General features: G+C 28.4%; 1 protein-coding gene across 3 annotated transcripts in view; it reads left to right on the top strand.

Moving 5' to 3' along the window:
* LOC129972865 (calcitonin gene-related peptide type 1 receptor-like) overlaps nt 1-23,272 on the top strand; it is a 275,995-nt gene that overhangs the window by 231,888 nt on the left and 20,835 nt on the right. For all 3 annotated transcript variants that reach the window (XM_056087165.1, XM_056087164.1, XM_056087166.1), the window contains exon 12: nt 1,902-2,040. In XM_056087165.1, coding sequence (XP_055943140.1) covers nt 1,902-2,040 — 139 coding nt within the window. The remainder of the gene's footprint in view (nt 1-1,901; nt 2,041-23,272) is intronic.

Raw genomic sequence — 23,272 nt, 5'->3', positions numbered from 1 at the left:
AAAAATCAAAATAAATTACATTTTTTTGTGAAAACTTGATTTTTTTTCTGTTCCTCTGCTTTTTGCACAGAAATAAGTTTTCACAAATCGGTCATATAGCAATCAAAACATGAAAGGTATAATTTAATTTGAGTAAATTATTTTTATTATTAACTTATTTAATATATTTTATTTGAATGAATATTTTTTGGTTGAACTGAATGTCAAATGAAGAATTATGATAAATCTCTTATTTTAGATATGCTCGCTTGAATAAATAAAATTTTAAAAATTGCACTGAAAGAATGGAAAACTGACCAGGAATTAATAACCTTTTATATCTTTATTTTGTACTTTTACCCTTCATCTTCTGCTTTACAGACACACTCTTGTAAATCCATTTTGTTTTATTTATACTGGTTTTAAAGTAAAACTTGAGTGGAAACAGCATCCAAGGTGTGAAGCGTGATGGTTACACCTTGAAAAAGCTCATGGATTTTTAAGCTATCTTAAGCCCATGGAAAATCCTTAAAAGCTACTTACTTTTAATTAATATTATATGAGGACCTTAAAAATGCTAATTTTTTTTTCATGTGCTTATTTTTTCTGAGGATAAAATGCGAAAATTTGAAGAGTTAGATAGCAAAAGTACAAGAAAAAAAATTAGAAGTCTTTATTTACATAGTTAATAAAGTGTGTATGATTTTTATATTCTAGATTTATTTTTCATGTACTTGACCATCTTTATTGTTTCTTCAAGGAATTCAAATGCTAATGAAGTATCGGTGTAGTGTTTTTTAAAAATAATTGTGGTGTAAAAAACTATTTTTAGATATGAATTAAGTGTGATAGTATTTTTTTAAAAAGAAAAACGAAGAGAAATTTAATAATTTCATTTCAAAATTTGCAGGAAAATATTGAAGAATCTTTGGCGGTATTCAAAATTTATATTTGTATAAAATTATTTCTTATAAAACTTAATCTCAAAGTAATAGATAATTATATAATAAAAACTATTACGTTAATAATATTTCTTATTTTTCCCTTGAAGTTACTTAAAAAGTGCTTAGTTTAAAAGTTAAAATTTGTACTATCTTGTAGAAATAAGGATTTATTGAAATTTTATTCCTATAAAATTAATTTTATTCCTTAGAAATAAATTCTTCTTAGTATGTCTGATTAAATCTTATTGACAATATTGAATTACAACTTCTACTCATATACTCTTTTGCTTTGAATGTGATATAATTTCAATTTTCATGATTTGAAAATGCTGGATGAATCTTGTTTTGTTTAATAGGATCTGTCGGCAGTTTAGAATTCAGTAAAATTTCATAAAATTTGTAATCTAAGATGACATCAGGCAATTGAGTTTTGGCATCATTTCCTGATCTGCTATAGTTTCCAAATTCTGTGCATTCATGCAAAATCGATGACAATACAATTCCTTAGATTTTCAGAATCTATACCATATCCGAAATATGGATTAATTTAATAAATGTTGTATTTCTACAAATAACGTCACATGATAGAAAAGTTTCAGAAAAATTATTTAAAATGAATTATAATATTTAAAAAAAAGGTATTATAATATTAAAAAAAACGAATTAGATGAATTAAAATGAATTATAATTTTATTTAATTAAAACGAATAATAATATGCCTTCTAATTTACAAATAAAAATGTTCTTCTAAAATATGTGTTTATTAAATTTTATTGATAAAAAAGACTCATTAAAAATTAAAAAAACATATAACATGAATCAAATTTCTTCAGGTTATAGCGGAATTTCCAGAACGTTCGCCAGTATTCCTAATTAGTCGCCAACAAAAACGCCAAATTGCTGAACGTGACTAATGCATCAGACATTAAATTATAGTTATGCAATATAATGAACTGACGCTACTTTATCTAATTCCAGAAAAGCGGTACGAGCCACTCTTGTATTGGTGCCATTGTTTGGTCTTCACTTCATTCTTGTCATGTACAGACCGCAGAACGGCGACTGCTTTGTTCTGGAAGGCTATTCTTACTTCAGTTATGCAATGGACGGCTTACAGGTGAGATGGCGTGAGAAAGCAGAATTTATTTGCCATAATTTACGCCAATAATTCTTTATTATTCGTTTTCAAAGAAGAATTTTCTAATACTTTAGTATGCTTCTCTCATTTGAGACTACGGAAATTTCCGTTCAATTTTCCATTATTTTATAAATGGAATTCTTAGTAAAAGTAAAAGAGAAAATTCCATAGAATTGAAGCTTTATACTTGAAATGAATGCAGTATATAGATGCAAATAAATAATAAAAATTTTTAGATATACTATTTTTTGAAAATATAACAAAGATTTGTAACGTTGGATTTTTTTCCCAAATTAATGGAGTATAAACAATAGCTCTGTGTTGTTGTTATACAGTAGTCTCAAAATGGCTCAATTTTTATCGAATTTTATACATATAATTTTAGATTAACTATATTACGTTGTAGAGGCTTGAAGAGAATGAAGTTGTTCTAATAAAAACGTGATTTGCTTCATTTTGAACCAGAACGATTAAAAACAAATGTTGCTATTTTTAGATATTATTTTTTTGGAGTTTCAATTATAACTACAGGAGAGAAACATAATTAAGTTAGTCCATGAAAAATATAAAAAAATAGAGAAAGGCGGCAATTTTTCAATAACAAAGGTATGGAAATCTCTATTTCGGATTGAGAAATGGATGGATAATATATTAAAACTGTTAAAATTACAACTAGAGGATCCTTGCAGGCATGAAAAGCCCGTAGAAAGGGCTTTTAAAGAGTTCAATTGTGAGTTAGAAATATATTAAAAACATGCATAGTATGCCAATTTTCAGCTGTAATATATCTGAGTTGTTGTCAGGAAAGCTCTGAAATCTAGAGGTTAATTTTTTTTTCATCATCTATCATTTATTCGTCATTTTTTTTCAATCTGTCGATAGGATGTCTTTCATTTTTATAATCAAACTATTCATAGGACTCCTTTTCATATAGACCAATTTCATATTAAAAGTCTTTATGATGCAGAATTAGATGTAATTAAAATAATTTGCAGAAAAAAACTTACTTTAGAACAATAACAAGAAAATAATATTCAGATTCATTTTATAATGAAATTAATATGCATTGATACATGTTGTGATTTTTTTTGAGCAGGTTCTTTAAGATTTTTTGATAGATACAATTTAAGATTTTTTGAAAGAATGATTTTAAAATTTCTTTAAACCTGAGGTAATTTCTGTAAAATTTAGGAAATAAACTCAAATGTTTAAGGCTTAATGCTTGAAAAATTCTTGCATTTTGTCGAATAAATTTCCTGTTTCATGATCAAGATATTTCCATGTAAAATCTGCATTGCTGACAATTAAAGAAGCAGTATGAAATTCGGTAAAAAATTTAGATTCCACGTGTACCCATTCAATTGACAGAGAATACTAGAGATTCCAATTTCGGAGTATTCTGTGGTGAAACAAAAATAAAATGTTCAGACGGATAAAAAGAATAGTATTCTATTAAATCAGCTTTACAGTTAGTTCAGAAAATTGAAAACGTATTTTTTTAATGAACTTGATATTCTTTTCTCTAAGAAATTCGCTTATATACCAGACTATTTTTAAAAGAATAAATAAAATAAACTATTTTTAACATATATATCATATGTTATAATATATATATATATATATATATATATATATAACATATAACATATATATAACTATAACATTAACTATTTTTATTTATTCAAATAAATTACCAATTCACAAAATTGTGAATTAAAATAATACTCCTGAATAACAGAAATGTAGAAACTCTGGGGGCATTAAAGAAACATTTGTGCGAAATTCATAAATAATATTTCTATTTTTTATTAAAATTTGTAAATGTATTAAAAACACTTTAAATGTAAAATATTGTTGTGATTACTTTTGCGCTGAACATATTTTAAAAAAATTTGCATTTTGGTTCAAGAAAAATTTTATTATGCAACCGCTATTGCACAATATTTCTTATAAGATTAAATATATTTAAAAATACTTAAAATATAATTTAAAATTAAATCCATATTTAAATCCATATACGAAAAGGAATCAAGAAATTAATCATTAAAAATATTTCTGAATTCCAAACACGCATTCAAATAATAATGTTTGTGAAAAAAACATATTTTTTATTAAAAAAAATACATTAAAGAATATACGCATTTTACAAATCTTTGATTTCCAGAAGATGTATAATAGAACAACTTTGAATATATTAATTTATTTATGTATTTAGGAATGCGCACTTTTATTTAATGAATTTTTTTACATCCTTTCTTTTAGACGATTTTTTTTCTATCATAAAATGCAGATATTTTCTTTCACAAGTCACGTATCTCTTGTTCCTAGAACTAAAAGTCAGTAAAGAATTAAAATATTTTTAAATAATAAAGGAAAAATAGTAACATTTTATCTTATATTAATAAAAAGTCCACTACAATCACATGTTTCTTGCATTAGAAACTAGTAAAGATTAAATGATTAAAGTAGTCCTTATTATTTAAAAAAAAGATACGATGTCGAATAATGATATCTTTCAACTCAAACGTGTTTTGTGTGAAAAAGAAAATGCGTTAACTCTATCGATAATTTGTCTTTTATATTTTATTCACAAGAAATTAAAAAGTACAAGAATATAGATTTTTAAAACTATATTTAATGCTTTATCTGACTGCCACTGTAATATAATCTGGGTAAATATATGATTAAATAATGGTGAATATCTTCACTAATATTTAATCATGTATTTAATTTAACTATGTGCAAGACGATTTTTTTAAAACATTTTAAATAAAATCTTTTTGTTTTCTTTTTTAATAAAATGGATTTAAAAATCATCAGTAAACTAAAAAATATGTAACCTCAACTAAAAATATTTTGATAATTGAAGGAAATGTGATTTTTTTTTCTAAAAAGAAGTATAAAAGAAAAACCTTATCAGAATTTTGAAAGGATTTGTTCAAACTATTGAATTTAACTTAAGAAATAAATTACCTAGTTCCTGAACAAAGAAAATGGACTATATTTCTATGATTTATTTAAATCCTGAGGACTGATTGATAAATAACTTGAAATTAATTATTTTTTCTTATTTTAAAACATTAAAAATATTGTTAAAATCTTATTAATTGACTAGATTACTCGTTCTGTCGTTCAGAAATACGAAACAAATTTAGATATTATTATATTAAAATTCAGCGAAAAATATATAGTGGAATATAGCATTTGAATATGTAAGAAAATAGCATTTGAATATGTAAGAAAATAGCATTTGAATATGTAATTATAACAATAAAACGTAATTAATGGGAATATATAAGATAATGTATATTCTGAAAATTCGGAGTCAAAAATGAATTCAAACGGATTTATAGACAAATATGCACAAGAATTAAGATTATTGAATTAAAACAAATTTTATATTTTCGCCAAAATTGATGTTTTTAAACATATATTCATTTGCATTAAGAAAACTAAATTTTCCCTCGTATCTAAATTTGTTCGTATAGTTTGAGCTATTTTAAATAATGCAGCGCACGGATTCTATTTTTACCAGCAAATGCCACCAAATATTTTAATATATTTTCATATGCAATTTATTTCAACGCATTTATTTTCTCTTATAAATAATATGTATAAACTAAAAATATTTTTATCTGGACACTTTGGATCTTTCTTGGATTATAATACCGAAGTTTGAGTATATTATTCTTTTCTTTATATACACATTTGCAAGCTACAATAAAGCGAAAAATTTTATTAAATTTTTGTATGAAGGTACATTGATATTAGTATTAAAATACAGATTGTTTTTAGCTCTTTGTATCAAATAGACTGTCAAACATGGATATTAAAAAAGACAATTTCCTATTTACTCTTAGTTTTTCTTTTTAAGTAGTCATTGCGTCATAAAATAAATAAAAATCATTCATAATTCATTTCTTCGTTTTGAATTCCTATTTCCTCTGCGCATTTTGCATTTCATTTCAATAAAAGTTTTCCAATAAAAACTAAAAGAATTTAAAAGAGAGGAGTGATTATTAACATACTTTATAACATACTGGAAAATATCGTACTATTTTATCCACAAGGTAAAAATAACATTTTCAAGTATCAGTTTCAAGTATTTTTCGATCATGTATTCTTTTTCTGTTTAGAAAACACAATAATACATTTCTTTCAAAAATATATAATCAAACAAACAACAAACGATATATTTTTATCTCGATTTCTATGTAAACTATTTCGTTTATTAGTTTTGTTAGCTCTTCGCTTGTAAGAAATAACGGAATTTTGAACAAGTTTGTTTCTTGGGCAATATAAAATCACATTATTCTCCTTTAGTTGCAAAATCCCATTTTCTTTTATCCTTTCCGCCAGTTTATTCTGTTATTACATTTATTTTTTAAATCAAACATTTCTTTCAGCGGACGGTATTTATTACAAAAGAAAAATTGTAAACTTTTGGAAACTCCGATCTTTCTCTCTGAAAGAAATTTTATTCGAAATAAAATAAGAAATTTGTTATTACATACGGTTGTCAAATATGTACCGTTTATTAGTAAATCGAATTTGAGAACAATGTCGCTAAATGTAATCTCGGGTCGAATCAAAAATTTATAATGCTGAAAGTATTCCGATTTCGGAAAGTATTTCACGTAAATTTAATTACCAGGTGATGCCATCATCCTTTACAGAAAGTGCAATTAGGTTCCCGATCTTCTGGAAATGAAATTTGCTCTGATAGTTTCAGCACGTTCAGAACAAAGTGGGATATGTTTCATTTTTGTAGTAATTTAATAATCGTGAAAGCACTTTGTCGGAAAATGATTTTGTGGTCTTAATACTCGAATAAAAGTCATTCCTGTATATTCTATTGAACACGAATTAAAAATAAATAATGAATTAGAATAAAAATTGATTTTTCCATTTTTCTATTTAAATAGAGCGAATTTCCTATTCTGCTATTTTCAAAAAATACCTAATTTTTTTTTACTTTCATTTTTTGAATAAATCATTGGAAAATTTCTTTAAAATATAACATTTTAAACAGGGATTTTATTCAAAAAATAACTTGTTGTCAATGGCAATATTCTGATTCAATTGGGCAGTCAACCATCTGACTCTCCGACCCGCCACGACGAAGGCATACGGATTTAAACCATAAGGCTGAATGACCGCCTCAACAGCAACACTGGCAGGAACTGTGGTTGAGTCCTAAGGGCCGTCACCGGCCACGGTACAACCCTCCCCGAAGGAAGTACGTCCCGTCATCGATGGGAGGAGTCAGATCCCCCACCTATTTGTGTACCCTCCAGGGTGGTGAGATCCAACCACCATGCCGGAAGCATCTCATCCTCATTTCGAGGTGTCCCCCCGAGGGACGATATAATTGGGTAAACAAAGTTGAGAATAGTGATCGAATTAAATGCTATATTTCAAGTGGAACTTTAAATCCAATGCTACAGAAATTCTATTCACAATTCAATGCTATTCACAATCATTCGAACGAAGCAAAAAAAGCATTCATTCACAAAAGAAAATTGCAATATATTTATTCATTCGTCAGCATTGCCATGTATATGCCATAATTGATTTAATAATGATTTCGGTCTATACCCTACAAGCAACAACAGGTGTTAAACCATCAAAATTTATTATATGTTATTTAATATCATAATCTTTAAAAAAAACTGGGTCTATTGCTTAAAGGAAATATTCAGCATTTAAAAATGTAAGACATTAAAATTTTCGCCCGCAATTACAATTATTTTTCCAAAAGAAGTATTCAAATTTCCATCATTATATTTTAAGATGCTAAAGATAATGCATATATTTTTTCTTTGATGTTTGTGGACAAAAATTGCTTATTAATTGCACTGTTACAATTCTTTATAGCAACATAAAATATACGTTAAGGAAAATACTACTAATTTTGGTTATTTTTTTCTTCGATTTGAAGTATTTAATTATATTAATTAATTTATCGATTCGTTAGCAGAATTCCTACATATTGTTTGGCTACATTGTTCTTATTTTTACGCACGGTATTCTTTTTCTGTGTATTGCGACTTGGACCTTCCCAATAGAAGTCTGTTCCCTAATATCATAGCGCAATTAAAACGCAAATGGGCATTTCATACCCTTCTAAATTTTACGGTATTGCAAATGCACCATTTTATTGACACAAATTTAAATAGAAATGAAAGAAAATCTGAGGATTAATAATATTATATAACCATGAAAATGGGGGGGGGAATAGGAAAAATAAAAATGGGAAAATGGGCAACAATGTAATCTATGTTTGAAAGTTAGGCAAAAAAAAGAATTTTTTTAAAACAAAAGCTGCTCAATTTCAGGAACAATTTGAATGACTCTTAAAATGGTAACATTAAAAAGATGTTTCTTCAAATTTTGCAAAGGTTAAAATTCATTTTGGTGCTGATATATTTTCTGAAATTCCTAGTAAATACAATGCAAAAACGCTCAGTTTTTCAATAATTTATAATTCCAATTAAATGTTTTAGAAACATTACACTTTGGTACCTATTCTCTCTGTCTAAGATGTATGTGTGCGAATTTTTGTAACTATTGGTTTAATGGTCTGACCTTCAGAGCACCAAAGCACACATTCATCTCTACAAATGTTAGTACAGATGGAGATTGAAATAATATTTAATGGCCACCCTGTACTTCTATTAATGGAGCAGAAAATTGTCAAATTGTCAGTATACTGTATACCTATAACAGAAACTAACCACTGCCGTCGAAAAAGACTCCTTTATAATTTATTTTAAAAAATTAATCTATGACCAGGATGAATCCTATTTCTCAGGAACTTCAGAAAGGATTATATTTCAAATTTTTCCTCCGCCTCTCCAAATCTAAGATCAAACAATTAAAAATAGTTTAAAATCGACCCTATTAAGATAATTTATTCTGTTTTATTATATAAGCAAACAAAACTGTAGAGAAATTTTTATCTGTAATCAAATCATTCTTAAGGATTATTATTAGCCCTTTAAAGGGCCATTTTTTTCTAGTCATATTGTGTTAAAACATTTTGAGACTTGAAATTAGAATAAGAAAAGGGCCATTAGATTTAGCTTATTAGATAAATTTTATTTGATTCATTAATTCATTTGGTTAATTAATAATTAAGTAACAAATCAAGACACATCATTTTGTCTGAGATAAAGAACTGAAGCATCTATGTTTCTCACTTACTAAAAAAATTTGTCATAACTTAAGCCAACCTACATAATTTCATACAAATACTGATGAATTTGGTAGGAAGCATACTTCCCACAGCCCTAGAAAGGGTTAATATAGTCAGCGAATTTATTTTTGCCCATTCCAATAAGCTAACGCTATGTGTTTGATCCATCTAAATTTAAGAACAATAAGGAGGAAGCAGGAAGCAGTTCAGGAATTCTCTAAACTATCTTAGGAATCCGGATTTCATTAAGCTGTTTCCTAAGGTTTACATGAAACAAAAAGAAAAAAAGGTATTTAAATTAACTATTTTCGTGAAAACTACTTCGCAGAAAGTGGTATTCGTAAGAACTTTTAAATTCATTATCCTTCTATTTACGATTGACAAATAATACTGCTTTATTTTATTTCATATTCCTTCTCGCAAACATTTTTTTTGAAGTTTCATATTATCTATTGTTATAATTGAGAATTATTAATTAGATAATTTTTCAAAAAATAATTGACATAAGTAATTTGGTGCTTTGGAAGCAAAAATTCTGTTCACTTAATAAGTACAATTTTTAATCTAGTTTTAAAATGTTAATTATTTTGTCATTTGCACTGGTAAAAGCCAAATTTTAAGAAAGAATCTATTGCGATTAACCGTTTAATATATTGTATTAATATAATATAAATAACTAGTATCTAAAAACCCTTAATAATTACTTATAATATCCGTTATATTACTCATTGAATTAATATCCATAATTAATATGTACCCCCCCTCCCTGTACTGATTTTTAAAAAAAAGTTTTGAGTGAAAAGGAGATTTAATTTCCCGATTGACTGAATAATATTTAAGGGCAAAATATTCTGTAAGTTTTAATGGTAAATTAAATTTTTCATTCATTCATAACTAGAAAAATAAGATCTTCTGCAATAAACTAGAATCGTACCCAAGGGTGTGGTGAAGAGAGGGGGGAGGGCAGCTGAGGTGTTGTCCTCGTCATCTGACTGCGTTTTAAAATCACGAGGGCCGTCCCAAAATAGCCCTAGTGTCTTTATAACGGGACATTAATATAACTAAACTAAATGTACCCAAGGAATTGAATGGTTTATTGCAGTCTTTCATTTTTACACCTATTTAATTATTCCATTGTATATTCGTAGATAAATTATCTTCAAAATTATAAAGCAGTCTTAAATATTTGAGCATCTTATGCTTTGAATACAATACTTAACATTTTCACAAGGAAAAGGCATTTCTCGCCTATTAAGGATGCATATCTGATCGCCCAGTTTGTCGTAGGATTAAACAGAAATTTGCATTAATAAAAACCGTTGTTCATTAAAATAGAATGAAAGCAATTTGATTATTCAGGAACTTTCAATTTAATCCTAAATAAATAGACATTTGACTTCTGTTGAATGATTGCAAGAAGTTATATATGGCCCGACTTTATATAATTGGAAAAAAAATGTTTCAGCTAGCATTTGCAATCACTGAAATAGTGTATTGTGGTAGCATAGTGGCATACCAATTGTGCCTTTGGCATGTTATTGAAATGAGGGGCGAATTTAATTGTCATCCTTGTCTCCTGATCACGATTCAGAATGATACGATCTATTCAAAAAATATTATGTAACCTCAAAATGAGAATCAATATAATTAAGCTGACTCAGAAATATAATAATCCTGTTTTAAGTGTAGTAGAATAGAGCAATCCGGGAATAAAATCTTCAAAGCAGATATTATTCCTGCTAAAGCAGAATGATTGATCAGTTTAAAATAACAAATAAAAACTATTAAAAGCGAAAAAAATCCTCCTACATCAATGTACAATTCATATTCATCACTATGGATATCAATTATATATTTATTATTTTCCTGATTCTGATTTTTGTCAATGAATAACGAATACAAAAATCAGCTTAATAAAAATTAAATGCTTGATTAATGTGATACAAAAGTATAAATTAATGTTATTTGATTATAAATAGATTTTTTTTCAATTCATTTTACTATAATATCTGTCACAATAACTTCAGCATTGAAGTTATCTTGGAGAATTTTGTTTCTATTAGAAATCTTCTGAATTAATCTTACCATTTATTTGGTTTTAAGTATTTTCAATAGTTTAGAACATGAAAAATATAATTTTATTTGTTAATGAATTAGCGGATTATTCTATGTATGTAGCAGCTATTAATATTATTATTATTTTTCTTATATATATTTTGTAAATAAGAACATTCAAATTGAAAAATATAGTTACATGCAAAGAGAAGGAGAAAATAATTTAAAACAAAAGACAGTTTAATTTTTATATTTATTCTTATTATATTATGTTATATACATATATGTAAATTATTCGGATTCAGTTATACATTTATACTTTTAATATAATGAGTTTTGTAGATAAGTTACATTTCTATTTATCATATATTTTTATAATTTATGATTTCCTTTTCGTGGTTACGATATGGCTGATACTACTTTCTTTATACACACAATTTTACTAGTCTCTATACTCAGACATATTTTAATGTCGATAATCACATTAAATGATTCGACATTTTAAGATTTAAGGTATTTTGAGGATAGCTATCTCATTTCAAATGAATTGAAATAATTTTTACCAGACATCTGATATAAAAGATATATTATCTTTTCTGATAGTTTTGATAATTCTCCAGCATTTCAGTAAAATACACGAAATGGCATTCTGTGCACTGCGCTATAGACCTCAGTCGATGCAATCTAGTGGCATTTCGATCAATTTAGTCTTTATGGAACAATTTACTCGCATTGTTACGATCGAAAATCCAGACAATTAATTGTCGTATATGATGAAGTCATGTCAGTGTTGATGGGCCATTTTGCTAGAAGAATTCAACATTTAGGTATGAAAATTTTACCCTTAAAGGCATGATTATTTGTTTTGAATATAGGAAAATAGTCATAGGTTACTTTAAAAAAAATCCAGGTAATAATATGGCATATTTATTTTGAAAAAAGTTGTATGTAGATATTTGGCAACATGCAGTATTTTCCAAAAATCTGGCTTGTAACTAATATAATTTCAAATACAACATCAAACATTGATAGCTTACTTGTCAACAGATGAGAAGTAATTATTTTAACAAATTAAATTAAATAAATCGCTCCTTGATTGGGAATTCGACAATAGAAATTATATCTTCTAGTAACATACTGAATTTCATCAACCACCACATTCAAATGTGAATAAAGAAAACGATATAAGACACCCGCCAAAAGTAATGTCGACTTTTTTTCATAAAGGACTTATTTTCTATAGTTACCAACTATTTTTTTATATATAAAATTAAACATAACTGGAAGTAGACAATTGGAAACAATCTGCATTTAAGCGTTTAATTCTCACAATTTTCTTTCAGACATCAGGAAGAAATGAAAACTATATTGTTCGATTAATAACTTTTCAGACGATTGATTCTTCTTCATTGTTTCCAAGAATAGCATCAAACGACATTCCGAAAAATGCATTCGTTTGGTGCATTCTAGTGGCATTATTTGACATTCGCCGTTGTATAGCCATTCGTTTGATGCATTCTAGTGGCATTGTTACACTATTTAATTCAAACTTTAAAATGGAATTCTAGGAAACTACTGATCGTTTGGTGCATTCTATAGTGGCATTGTATAGCCATTCGTCTGGTGCATTCTCGTGGCATTGTTACACAATTTAATTCAAACTTTTGTTGACGCATATTGATGAAATAATCATTTCAAAAATGATGGGTCACTTTGCTAGAAGAATTGAATATTTTGGCAGTATGAAATAAATTTATTATATAATTGGTAATTTGGTAATATAATAGAATAGTTTTAAAAATATGGTAAATGTAAGAATTGGTTAGTTTATATATCCTACATGGAACATAAAGCGAGATATAAAAGAATATGTATGATAGAATGGAACTATACAAGATAAAATACGATCTTACTTCATCAGGTTTTCTCTTAAATGCTCCAGAAATAATTGAAACTACTTTGAGGGGGAAATTTCTTAACCTTTTTTTTCAATTTAAGAGATGAGAAAAATATATTAGGGCATAAATATAACATCAGGGGAAAGTTCAGCTTTGCTAATGAAGAACGCTCATATCATCAGTGAAACATATTCAGGAGGCGTAACATCCATAAAAAAAGGTCCATAAAAACTGCTTTTCTTTAATGAGTATTATTTAAGGGATTTAAATTTATTCATTTTTTTATTCACGCATTTGTCTTTCAGAAGAATTAAAAAATTGGATGCATATTATATAAAATTATATATATGATATTGTATAAATTACATGAAATCATATATATTTTCTTTGCGATGCTGATCTTTTATGCGTTCAGAGATCAGTAACTCCGAATGAAGTCATACGTTTGCCATGAACTGAGAGAAGAAGTTTTTTTCTGAGTTTATGGACAAATTGATTGTTTGTGGGGAAAATATATTCCTTTCATTGACTTGCATCTTCTTCAGTTTTCTTATATCTGTCTCAATAGGAGAAAATCGTTTTTTTCATGGATGAATTATATATTTATCGAAACAGAAGTTTGTGTTTATGTGATTTCAACTTGTTATTAGTTTTCTAAACGTGATTAAATCTTTATGGAACATTTGTTTTTTATTTAAATATTATTTTTTATTAATTCATTAAGTGTTTTTTCTGCAAGTAATTTTTATGTAAAGTCTTCAACAAGGTTGCTTTTTTTTAATCTGTCGGTAAAATGCGTCATTGACTTTGGATTTTCAGATATGATTATACTGAATAGTTTGAGGCATGCAAAAATAAAATTAAATCACTAAACAGTGCTGAAGAATTGAGAATATCCGCAACATCAACTTCTTAAAAGTTACCTGCTATTTTTAAAGAAATAAGACTAAAGAAATCGCTGCCACTGGTATAAAAATAAATCTGCTTTTTTTATCTTTTCAGAGAAAAAGAAATATGCTTTTGAAAAAGAAATTGCTGAAGTTGAATATAACACTAATACACTTGCTCAAGAAACTGAAGTAGCCAGGTTTTTTCCTTGCAAAATTAATGTATTATGAAAAACTTTTAGGAACAAAATTGTGCAATTAAAAGAATTATCAAAATTTCTAAAAAGAAATAAGCTTTTATTCAAATAGTTTATAAATTGTGCAGATTTCTATATCCAAGATTTGTTTTACTGTTCTAAAACATTTTTTTCTTCCAAATAATTTAAATGTTAATGAAATATTGGAGTAATGTTTTTATTTATTAATGCAACTGACTGAAGTGTTTCAACATGATTTTAGATAAGCGAAAAAAGATGCTTTGCTACGATTTTCATAAGAGTCTTTAGAAAAAATAATTAAAGTAGCTTTGTTTCAAAGTTTGTAAAAAAATAGTCATTAATTACGTGTGATATGTTTATCTATATTAAAATTGCTAAATCTATGTTAAACCTTTTTATACCTTTTTGTACAAATTTGAATTCATCTTAACATCTATTACGTTAATATTGTTTTTAAGCTATTACGTTTATAATTATTTTTAATATTGTTATAAAGCTATTACGTTATAATTTTTTTTCTCTGCGTTCTTTAAAAATGTTACGTTTTACTTTCTCGTATGCAAATTCTCCTCATTTCGGACCTCTCTGAGTTCGAAAAACACATTTCCTGTCTAAGCAGTTGTCCCTATCTATGAACAAAATAACTCAAAACCGCTTTGACCTATAGACAGATGAAATATGACGCATAGATTTACAACTAAATTTGTGTATTTATATTAAATTTTGAACTGAGCCCATCCACAGAAAGTCTGCATGGCTGTTCCATTACAAATGAACTTTATAACTCCAAAACAAAAAGAAATAGGCAAAAAACTTTGATACTTAGCTTTAGCATGTAAAATACATATTCTTATTAAAATCTGATCTCGAATCTGTCAAATTGACCGTCTGTTAGTCTGTACTTTCACATGTATGAAAATGCTATTATAAAAGAAACAACTTAACATATTGAATTTTTCATGATTTTTCTCATTAGTTTTGTGTCAGATTTTGGTTTCAGTCAATCGGTTTATTGTTTAGTTGTATTAAAGTCCCGTTGTAAAGCAACACTAGGGCTATTTTGGAACGGACCTCGTCATTTTGAACCGTGGTCAGATGACGAGGACGACATCTGAGCTGGCAACCCCTCTCCACACCAAACAACACCAGTGGGAGGACGTTTGGCCCTGACGGATTTACGTGCAACAGACGCCCCTTCAATGGAATCGGGTCTCGAACTTCAAACCCTGCGGCTTACCAATCGAGACCTTACCATCAGGCCACCGTGGCCTTCTCTTTTAAGCGGTAAAAAGGAGTTCAAAATACATATTCTCACGATGGATTCATTCAAAATGTTAGATCCATACCAAATATCTATATCAATTAATCATCTCTGAATCATATGCGCCCTTTATAATTGTATGCAAGATAGCAGAGATAATATCTTAATTGATAAGCATGCGAGAAGGTTTGCGTGAAATTTTTTTAGCATACGTTAAGACAATGAGACCATCCTCGTCTGTTTTAATATGAAATGTAACTGTTCACCATAACATTTATTCTTGGTTTTTTTTAGCATTCAAATAAAGGAATTATGCTCAGTTACATTTGCTAATTTGTCTTGATATTAATTTTACATGTTTGTCAGGAAGATATTGAATTTTGTATTCGATTTACCTCTCGCTTCTAAATGTGACAGATTTAAGATTTTGTACACTTGAGTTTTATCGCTAAAGATATTCAATATTTTAAGAAATTATCCGTAAATGGTTAATTTAATTACTTATTGAGTTTCATTCTTGCAGAATAACCTGGTAGTGAATTTGATAAATAATGTGTTTAATAAGTAAAGATTTATTTATTTGATAAATAATAAATGGTTTTATTCTAAAAGAAAGTAAAAGTGAATTTGATAAATAATGATTCATTTATTTGATTAATAACGAATGATTTTTGCTATAAAGTTCGAAAAATGAGTTATACATAAAATTACTGTGAGTTCGAAAATATAATATATATAAAAAAAATAATGCTAATTTGATAAATAAAGTTTTAAAAATATCCTCATATTTATAACAATGCATTGTCAGATAATGGTAAAAATATAGGGCAAAATTATAACCCAAATGTGTCCATGTTTAATTCTGCTGTGTTAATGAAAGTGCATTTTACAAAAATTGTTTAAATTTAAATTTCAATAATAAATTTGCGGTTTGAACTAGCTAATAAGAATGAATGCCCCAAATTTTTTGAAATGTTTGTTAAAAATCTGAAATTAAATATTCAACAATTTGACTCTTTTATAGTTAAAGTTTTTGCTCACCATTTTAAAACGACCATGAAGGTAAAATGAATGATTTCCTACTACTGTTTCCTTTTTATTCTCAATCCGAAGCTGAGCATAAAAGATTTGTCTTTGGCTGCTTATTTGTTTATTCAATACAGGGAATCATAAGATGCGCACAGTTTCAAAGCATGTTTTTAAGAGCGTATTTTTAAAAACGTGCAAGTTTTCCTTACCTACTCAAAGGAAATTCAAATTTTCTAACTGAATATTTGTTTTAATATATATCTTTTCTGCTTTGGGAACTTATCATATCTGTCTCAGAAAATAATTCACTAAACACTGCTATGATTTTAAAAAAAGTGTACTCTAAAAAGAAGGTAGTTTTCAAGCAATAAGAACAATAATACAATTTTGCATATGTGATCATATTGTATTAAGGAGTAACAATGTTTAAATACGGAGGCACTGAAAAACGACTCCATCATTTCATGTTTGTGAATTTTAGCCTTGACTGTAATAAATACAACAAATTTCCAAAAGGACATTAAAAGCATAGTTCAACTATAATCTATTTATTATGGAAGACTAAGCTATAAACTCATGCCTTCATCATTCTTATCTGAGGACACTTTCGATATGAGAATGAGGAGCTTTCGGTATGGTGGCTGTTTTTCGCCAACTGAGTGAGTACAGAAATGGTGTGGGATCGACTACCCCATGCTGATGACGGGACATACCTCTATTGGGGTTGTGCTGCTATTCAGATTTTTCCGTATATCTTAGGGCGGTCGGAGTTGTCACTTCGTGACACCTTCATCATCAATAATGGAATAAAAATAGAAGATGAAATATTTGTATCAACAATGAAAGGCTTTGAATTTCTTAACATTATGCGAAAGAATTTGTTATAAAATATGCTTAATATATATATATTTTTTTAAATATTAAAATTAGATTTTAAAAAGTCCTGTATCCTTGAAATAATAATTGTTGAATTTTAAATTGAATTGAATATCATTTTTATGTTGTGGTAATTTCTAAAGTTACGATATTAATTGACATAATTTCCTTTAATTTTTTAATTAAAATTTTAAAACAATCTCTCAGAGATGCTCGTTACCACTGTCCAAATCATATTTGTGTAAAATTTGGTTACTTTATATGAAGCTCTTTCTCTCTTACTTTTAACTGCCTTCACATTTATATACATATTGATATTTTTTTTTATTAGTAGGGATAATACTACTTAAATAGGCAAAATTTTTAATACACCATTGTGGTTTCAGGTTATTTCAAGGAGAATATCATAATCCTTCAATTAATCTTTTATATTAGATTGAAAAATAACCCGATTATAATTGTGTCATGATAGTATCAACATTATTATTATGACCCATTAAGAGCAATAGTTTTATAAGCAATAAACTTAATGGCGAGTCTCCGATAACTTTGGAAACGAGTAGCATTTCTAATGGCTGCTATGTGACTAGGAACGCATTCAGAAGATTATCAGGTTACGTTGAGTGAAAAGGCATTGCTTAAAACCCTATTCTTAACTTCTAGAAAATAATGTTCAATAAAACAAATACCATTTAGTTTTATTCTGTGACCCGGCATGTTTAATGTCGGTTTATAATGCTTTTATATAAAAGGGCTGTTTTTTATTTAAGCTTCGACGGGCTATGACCAAAAACAAATGCAGTGAACAAAATGAATATACTACGAAGTGACTAAAGTCATGGGATAGCAATACGGAAATATGCAATCAGCAGTAGTATCGCGTACAAAATGTATAAATGTCCAGTGCATTGTGGGGATTTTATTTATATTTAAGTTATACATACTGAACGACTTCTGACATGATTATGGCTGCAATACGGGAAATAGCTTTGAACATGGATTGGTAGTTGGAGCTAGACGCATGGGGCATTACATTTTAGAAATATTTAGGGAATTCATTATTACGAGATCTATAATTTCAAGGATGTACCGAGAATATCCAATTCCATGCATAACCTCCAATCATGGACAACGCAGTGGCCGACCGCCTGCACTTAATGTCTTAAACCAACAATGTGTGCGTAGAATTATCAGTATTAACAATTAAGAATTATCAGTATTAACAATTAAGAATTATCAGTATTAACAATTAAGAATTATCAGTATTAACAATTAAGAATTATCAGTATTAACTATACTGCGTGAAATAACCGCAGGAATCAGTGCGGAGAAATTTGACTTTAATGCGCTATAGCAATAAAAGACAGATTCCAATACCTTTATCAACAGTACGACATCGCCTGGGCTCATGACCATATTGGTTGTATCTTAGACGACCGGAAAGCCGTAGGTTGTCATATGAATTGTGATTTCAATCAGTAAGAGCTGATAATAGGGTTCGAGTGCGGCGCAAATCCGCGAATTCATGGACCCAAGTTTTTTACAAGAGACGGTGACGTGTGCAATTACGTGCAAGCGCGTGGTTGTACCATAATGAGGCTGTTTTAACATCGAATGGAGTGGGTGGGTACTTTGGTCCTAATGAGCCGATCATTGACTGGAAATGGTTATATTCAGCAATTTGAAGACCACTTGCAATCATTCATGAACTTTATGTACCCAAACAAAGATGATATTTTTATTGATGACAATGGGCCATATTACCGGCCACAACTGTTAATGATTATTTGAAAAGCATTGTGAGCAATTCCAGCAAATGATTTGGTTTTTTGTATCAACCAAAATTAATCCAATCGAACATTTATGGAGCATAATTGAAAGGTCAGTTCATGCATAAAATCCTACGTCGTCAACACTTTCGCAGTTATGAACGTCTAAAGAGACAGCCCGGGTCAATATTTCTGCAAGGGACTTCCAATAACTTGTTCAACCCATGCATCTTCGAGTTGCTGCCTTTCGCTGGGCAAAAGAAGGTCCTTTATTAGGAATTATGCCTTGACTTTTGTCACCTCAGTGTATTGCCAAATGTTTTGTTCAATCATTGTCACCGTCGTGAAGATTCAGCCTTTGCCATATTGGTGGACTAAGCTCTTCTAGGCCTCTCTGCGAATAAAATTGCAGTCAATGTAGACAGATGGGCCTTAATGTTCCTTGGAAGATCTTTATTCATCCGGAATAATTATTTTGGCATTTTAGCCAATTCTTCAATTTAAAAAAGCAATGAAAATCCTCCGCTCTATGTCACGTTCTCGACGAAGGAGAGCGAAAACGTCAGGCTACTCAGGTAAAATCTTAATCACGTGGCTCAAAAGAAACGGACGAAGCTGAAAATTCGAACAACGAGAGGATCATTGAATATGGCAGAATTGTGACTTCAGAGGGTTAATGTTTAAACATTCTTGTACTCATATTCTTTCTTTCAAAGTCAATTCTGAGATTTTCCAGTGTAATGAAGTGTGTCAAAGCCCATATCACACGGATGTTGTCAATGTTCTTCGAACATGGGATAGAAAACCTAGTCCACAGATATGACAAATGACCAAATCTTCTCGATCAGAGGAAATCAGATTAGAATCTTCTCGCCTCTGAAGATCAGAGTTTAAGAATAGATCAAACATACAGAAGAAAGTCATTTTCTTATAGCATGTGGAATCGGAAAGTTATAGATAGTGTTGGTAATGCTACAGAGAGCTTTTTGTTGGAAATTTAAGCAAGAAGAAGAAAGACGTAAGATGCTGCGTTCAACATAGCTTAGAAATGTGCCGTCGTCAACAAAATTAGTGAGGCACGTCTGTTAACTTCTCTATATATTATTGCATCTTCACAAAACTTGTACCAATGGAAATGGCTCAAGAGGACCGATTTGCTTAACCCTTTCTAAGACCATGGGAAGTACGCTTCCCACCAAATTTATCAATCTTTGTATGAAATTCTGTAGGTTGGCATAAGTTCTGACAAATATTTTTAGAAAGACATAGACTTAGATGCTTCAGTTCTTTATCTCAGACAAAATGATGTCTTGATTTGTTACTTAATTATTAATTAACCAAATTAATGAATTAATCAAATTTAATTTATCTAATAAGCTAAATGAATCCCTTTTCTTATTCTCATTTCAAGCCTAAAAATATTTTAACATAATATGACTAGAAAAAAATGGCATTTTAAAGGGCTAAAGAGATATAATGATTAAATGGGCTAAATAACATAGTAAATTGATTAGAAATTTTACCATTACTCCTACCAGTTTTGTAAGTTTCTGATGAAGATTTCAAGAGATGTAAAGTTAGAAAAATGACATGTTCTGTTGTAAATTATTCAGAATAACGTGGCGTTATCTCGGACACTATAATAGATATCTAAATTTTTTATTAATTTAATTTTACTACAGTAATGGTTGAATTTAATTTTTAAGTTTAATAATTATTATTTTTATAATTTTTTTAACATGACTATGATAAAAAATGTATTATATCATATTTTTTTTTGCATGACAGCAAAACTAGGATACTAAGATATCAGAATCCTACAATATGCCTGCATACCTGTAATAGTTTTTGAAATTTTTCGAAGAAATTCCGAAATTCCTACTGTCGATTGGAAATGCTTGACAAGCTTACTTGATGATTACTCTGTATTATTTCTAACTGTTTCTATCGGTCTATTCGTAATAATATAGTAGTTTTCTCTACTTTATAAAATCTTCATTAGATAATTTGCATATCAGATGTTTTCTTATATAAAGTGATATTTCTTTTTTTAATAAAAATAAATGTATTTAATCAATTGATATAAACGATGTAGAACATTAAGAAGAGTTTATTATTAAAAGAAAGAATACTTATGTTACTGGATTGCGATTTTTAAGGATTATCGTCTATTGTCTTTCTTTCAAAGATTTAATGATCAATTAGAAGTGCAAGTAATGCATATTTTTAAATTTTTAGTTAAAAGTAATGTTTCATTTCTATAGTTTAAATAGTTTATATTTCGCAGTCCATAGGGATTTCAAATACACTCATATAAAATTGCCATATTTATAACAAAATTTCATTAAATTAGGCAAATTAGCGTCTCATGAAGACAAACAACTTTTGTATTAGATGTTTCGCCAATCTGCTTTGCTTATAAATGGTTTTCAATCTCTAGCTCCGAGAATTTTTAATATCATGTGTATTGTCACAATTAAATAAATAAATAAACATTCGACTCTTACTATCTTGCCTTTATTTAAAATTGCTTAAAAGCGCATGGACTAAAATTAAATACCTTGAAGAAATTTTATAAATAAAATGGCATAAATAATTGTTGGCACCATTATGTAAAACTGGTCAGTTATTTCAGAAATTGTTCATGCCCTACTTTTATTGAATAAATTAAATTATAATTATTGAGATAAAATATTTATAAGATAATTCTATAAATAATTATAATTATTTATATAATAACTATCAAAATTAATATATAAATAATTAATTGCCACATTTAATTAAATAAATGATTGTAATTATTTATTCATTCCTATAAATGTGACAATATTTAAAATTTATTTTACAACAAATGATGAACAATGCAATATAAATAAAGTCATTATCTACGGTCGCTTCAGAATGTAATATTTCATTGTTTTTGTCTAAGGTTTGAAAGGAATTTGAAAATCTTACCTTAGATGATAAGAAAACTAAATAATCTTCCAGTTTGCATATAGGAATTCTTTAAAATCGCTCTTGATAAGGTGAAATGATTTAGTTTTTACTTCAAAAGATTTTTGCATTAGAAGATTAAGAGTTATTCGATTTTAGCCTTAGAAAATAAATAACTGCACACTCCAGAAATAAAACTAAAAAGGAATAAAAAACTCAAAATACATTAGGAATGCGCATATTATTTATTTCTGGAGCAATGAACCCATTCTTAAAAGCACTAGAAAATAATCCATCTAAAAATAGGCGGTCAAACCACAGTCTCGTGCAAGTTACCAAGCTTCTCAAATCCATTTAGAAAATTAAATGGATGCACCGAGTTCAATATTTAAAGGCAAATAAATGGACGGTAAGCGAACAAAGGAAATGATATGCTAGCAGTTAAGGGAACGGAGAAATTCCGTCAGTTAACGGAAATCAATGGAATCTTCGGTGGTTGGATATTGCCTCCAGAGGAGAGCAAGATTTATTTTCCGATAAAGCTTTCGCAAATGACAGCTTTTTTAAAATGCTAAGCAACACGAATTGATATTTGGCTGTTTGGTTCCGGAAGAAGCAATTTACGAAATATGTCTGGTGAATTATTTTTTCCAGATCTGCGGTTTGAGACCATTAATATTTTCTTATCGTTCAATCATCCCAGATTTTTAATTCTTCATATGGCATCCGTTCGATGTTGCAGGATTCATATACGTTATTTTAGGTATATATGTTAATTTATAAATGTATCCATTTTATCCTATTATACAGTTAGCTTGTTTTGTTAGTAAAAATATTCTATCATTTTGATTAAAATGGATTTATATTTGGAAAATAAATAAAAAAAATTAAAAAACAGGAATAGCTTGGTTGGTAGTGCGTTGGATTCGCATCCCTTGGGTTCAGAGTTCAAACCCTGCCGCCGAAGACTCTTCGTGTACAGGGTGGATCGTGAGCGTATCAATCTGTCTTAGCCACAAAGTCCTCCAAATAGAGGCAATGCCACTGGGGGTTCTAGATCAGAGGTGATTGTTCTGCTTCAGGTCT

This window comes from Argiope bruennichi, chromosome 6 (genome assembly GCF_947563725.1).
Source record: "Argiope bruennichi chromosome 6, qqArgBrue1.1, whole genome shotgun sequence".
NCBI classification, from domain to species: domain Eukaryota; kingdom Metazoa; phylum Arthropoda; class Arachnida; order Araneae; family Araneidae; genus Argiope; species Argiope bruennichi.
The sequence above is the reverse complement of the archived record's forward strand: the minus strand, read 5'-3'. Positions and strand labels throughout refer to the sequence as shown.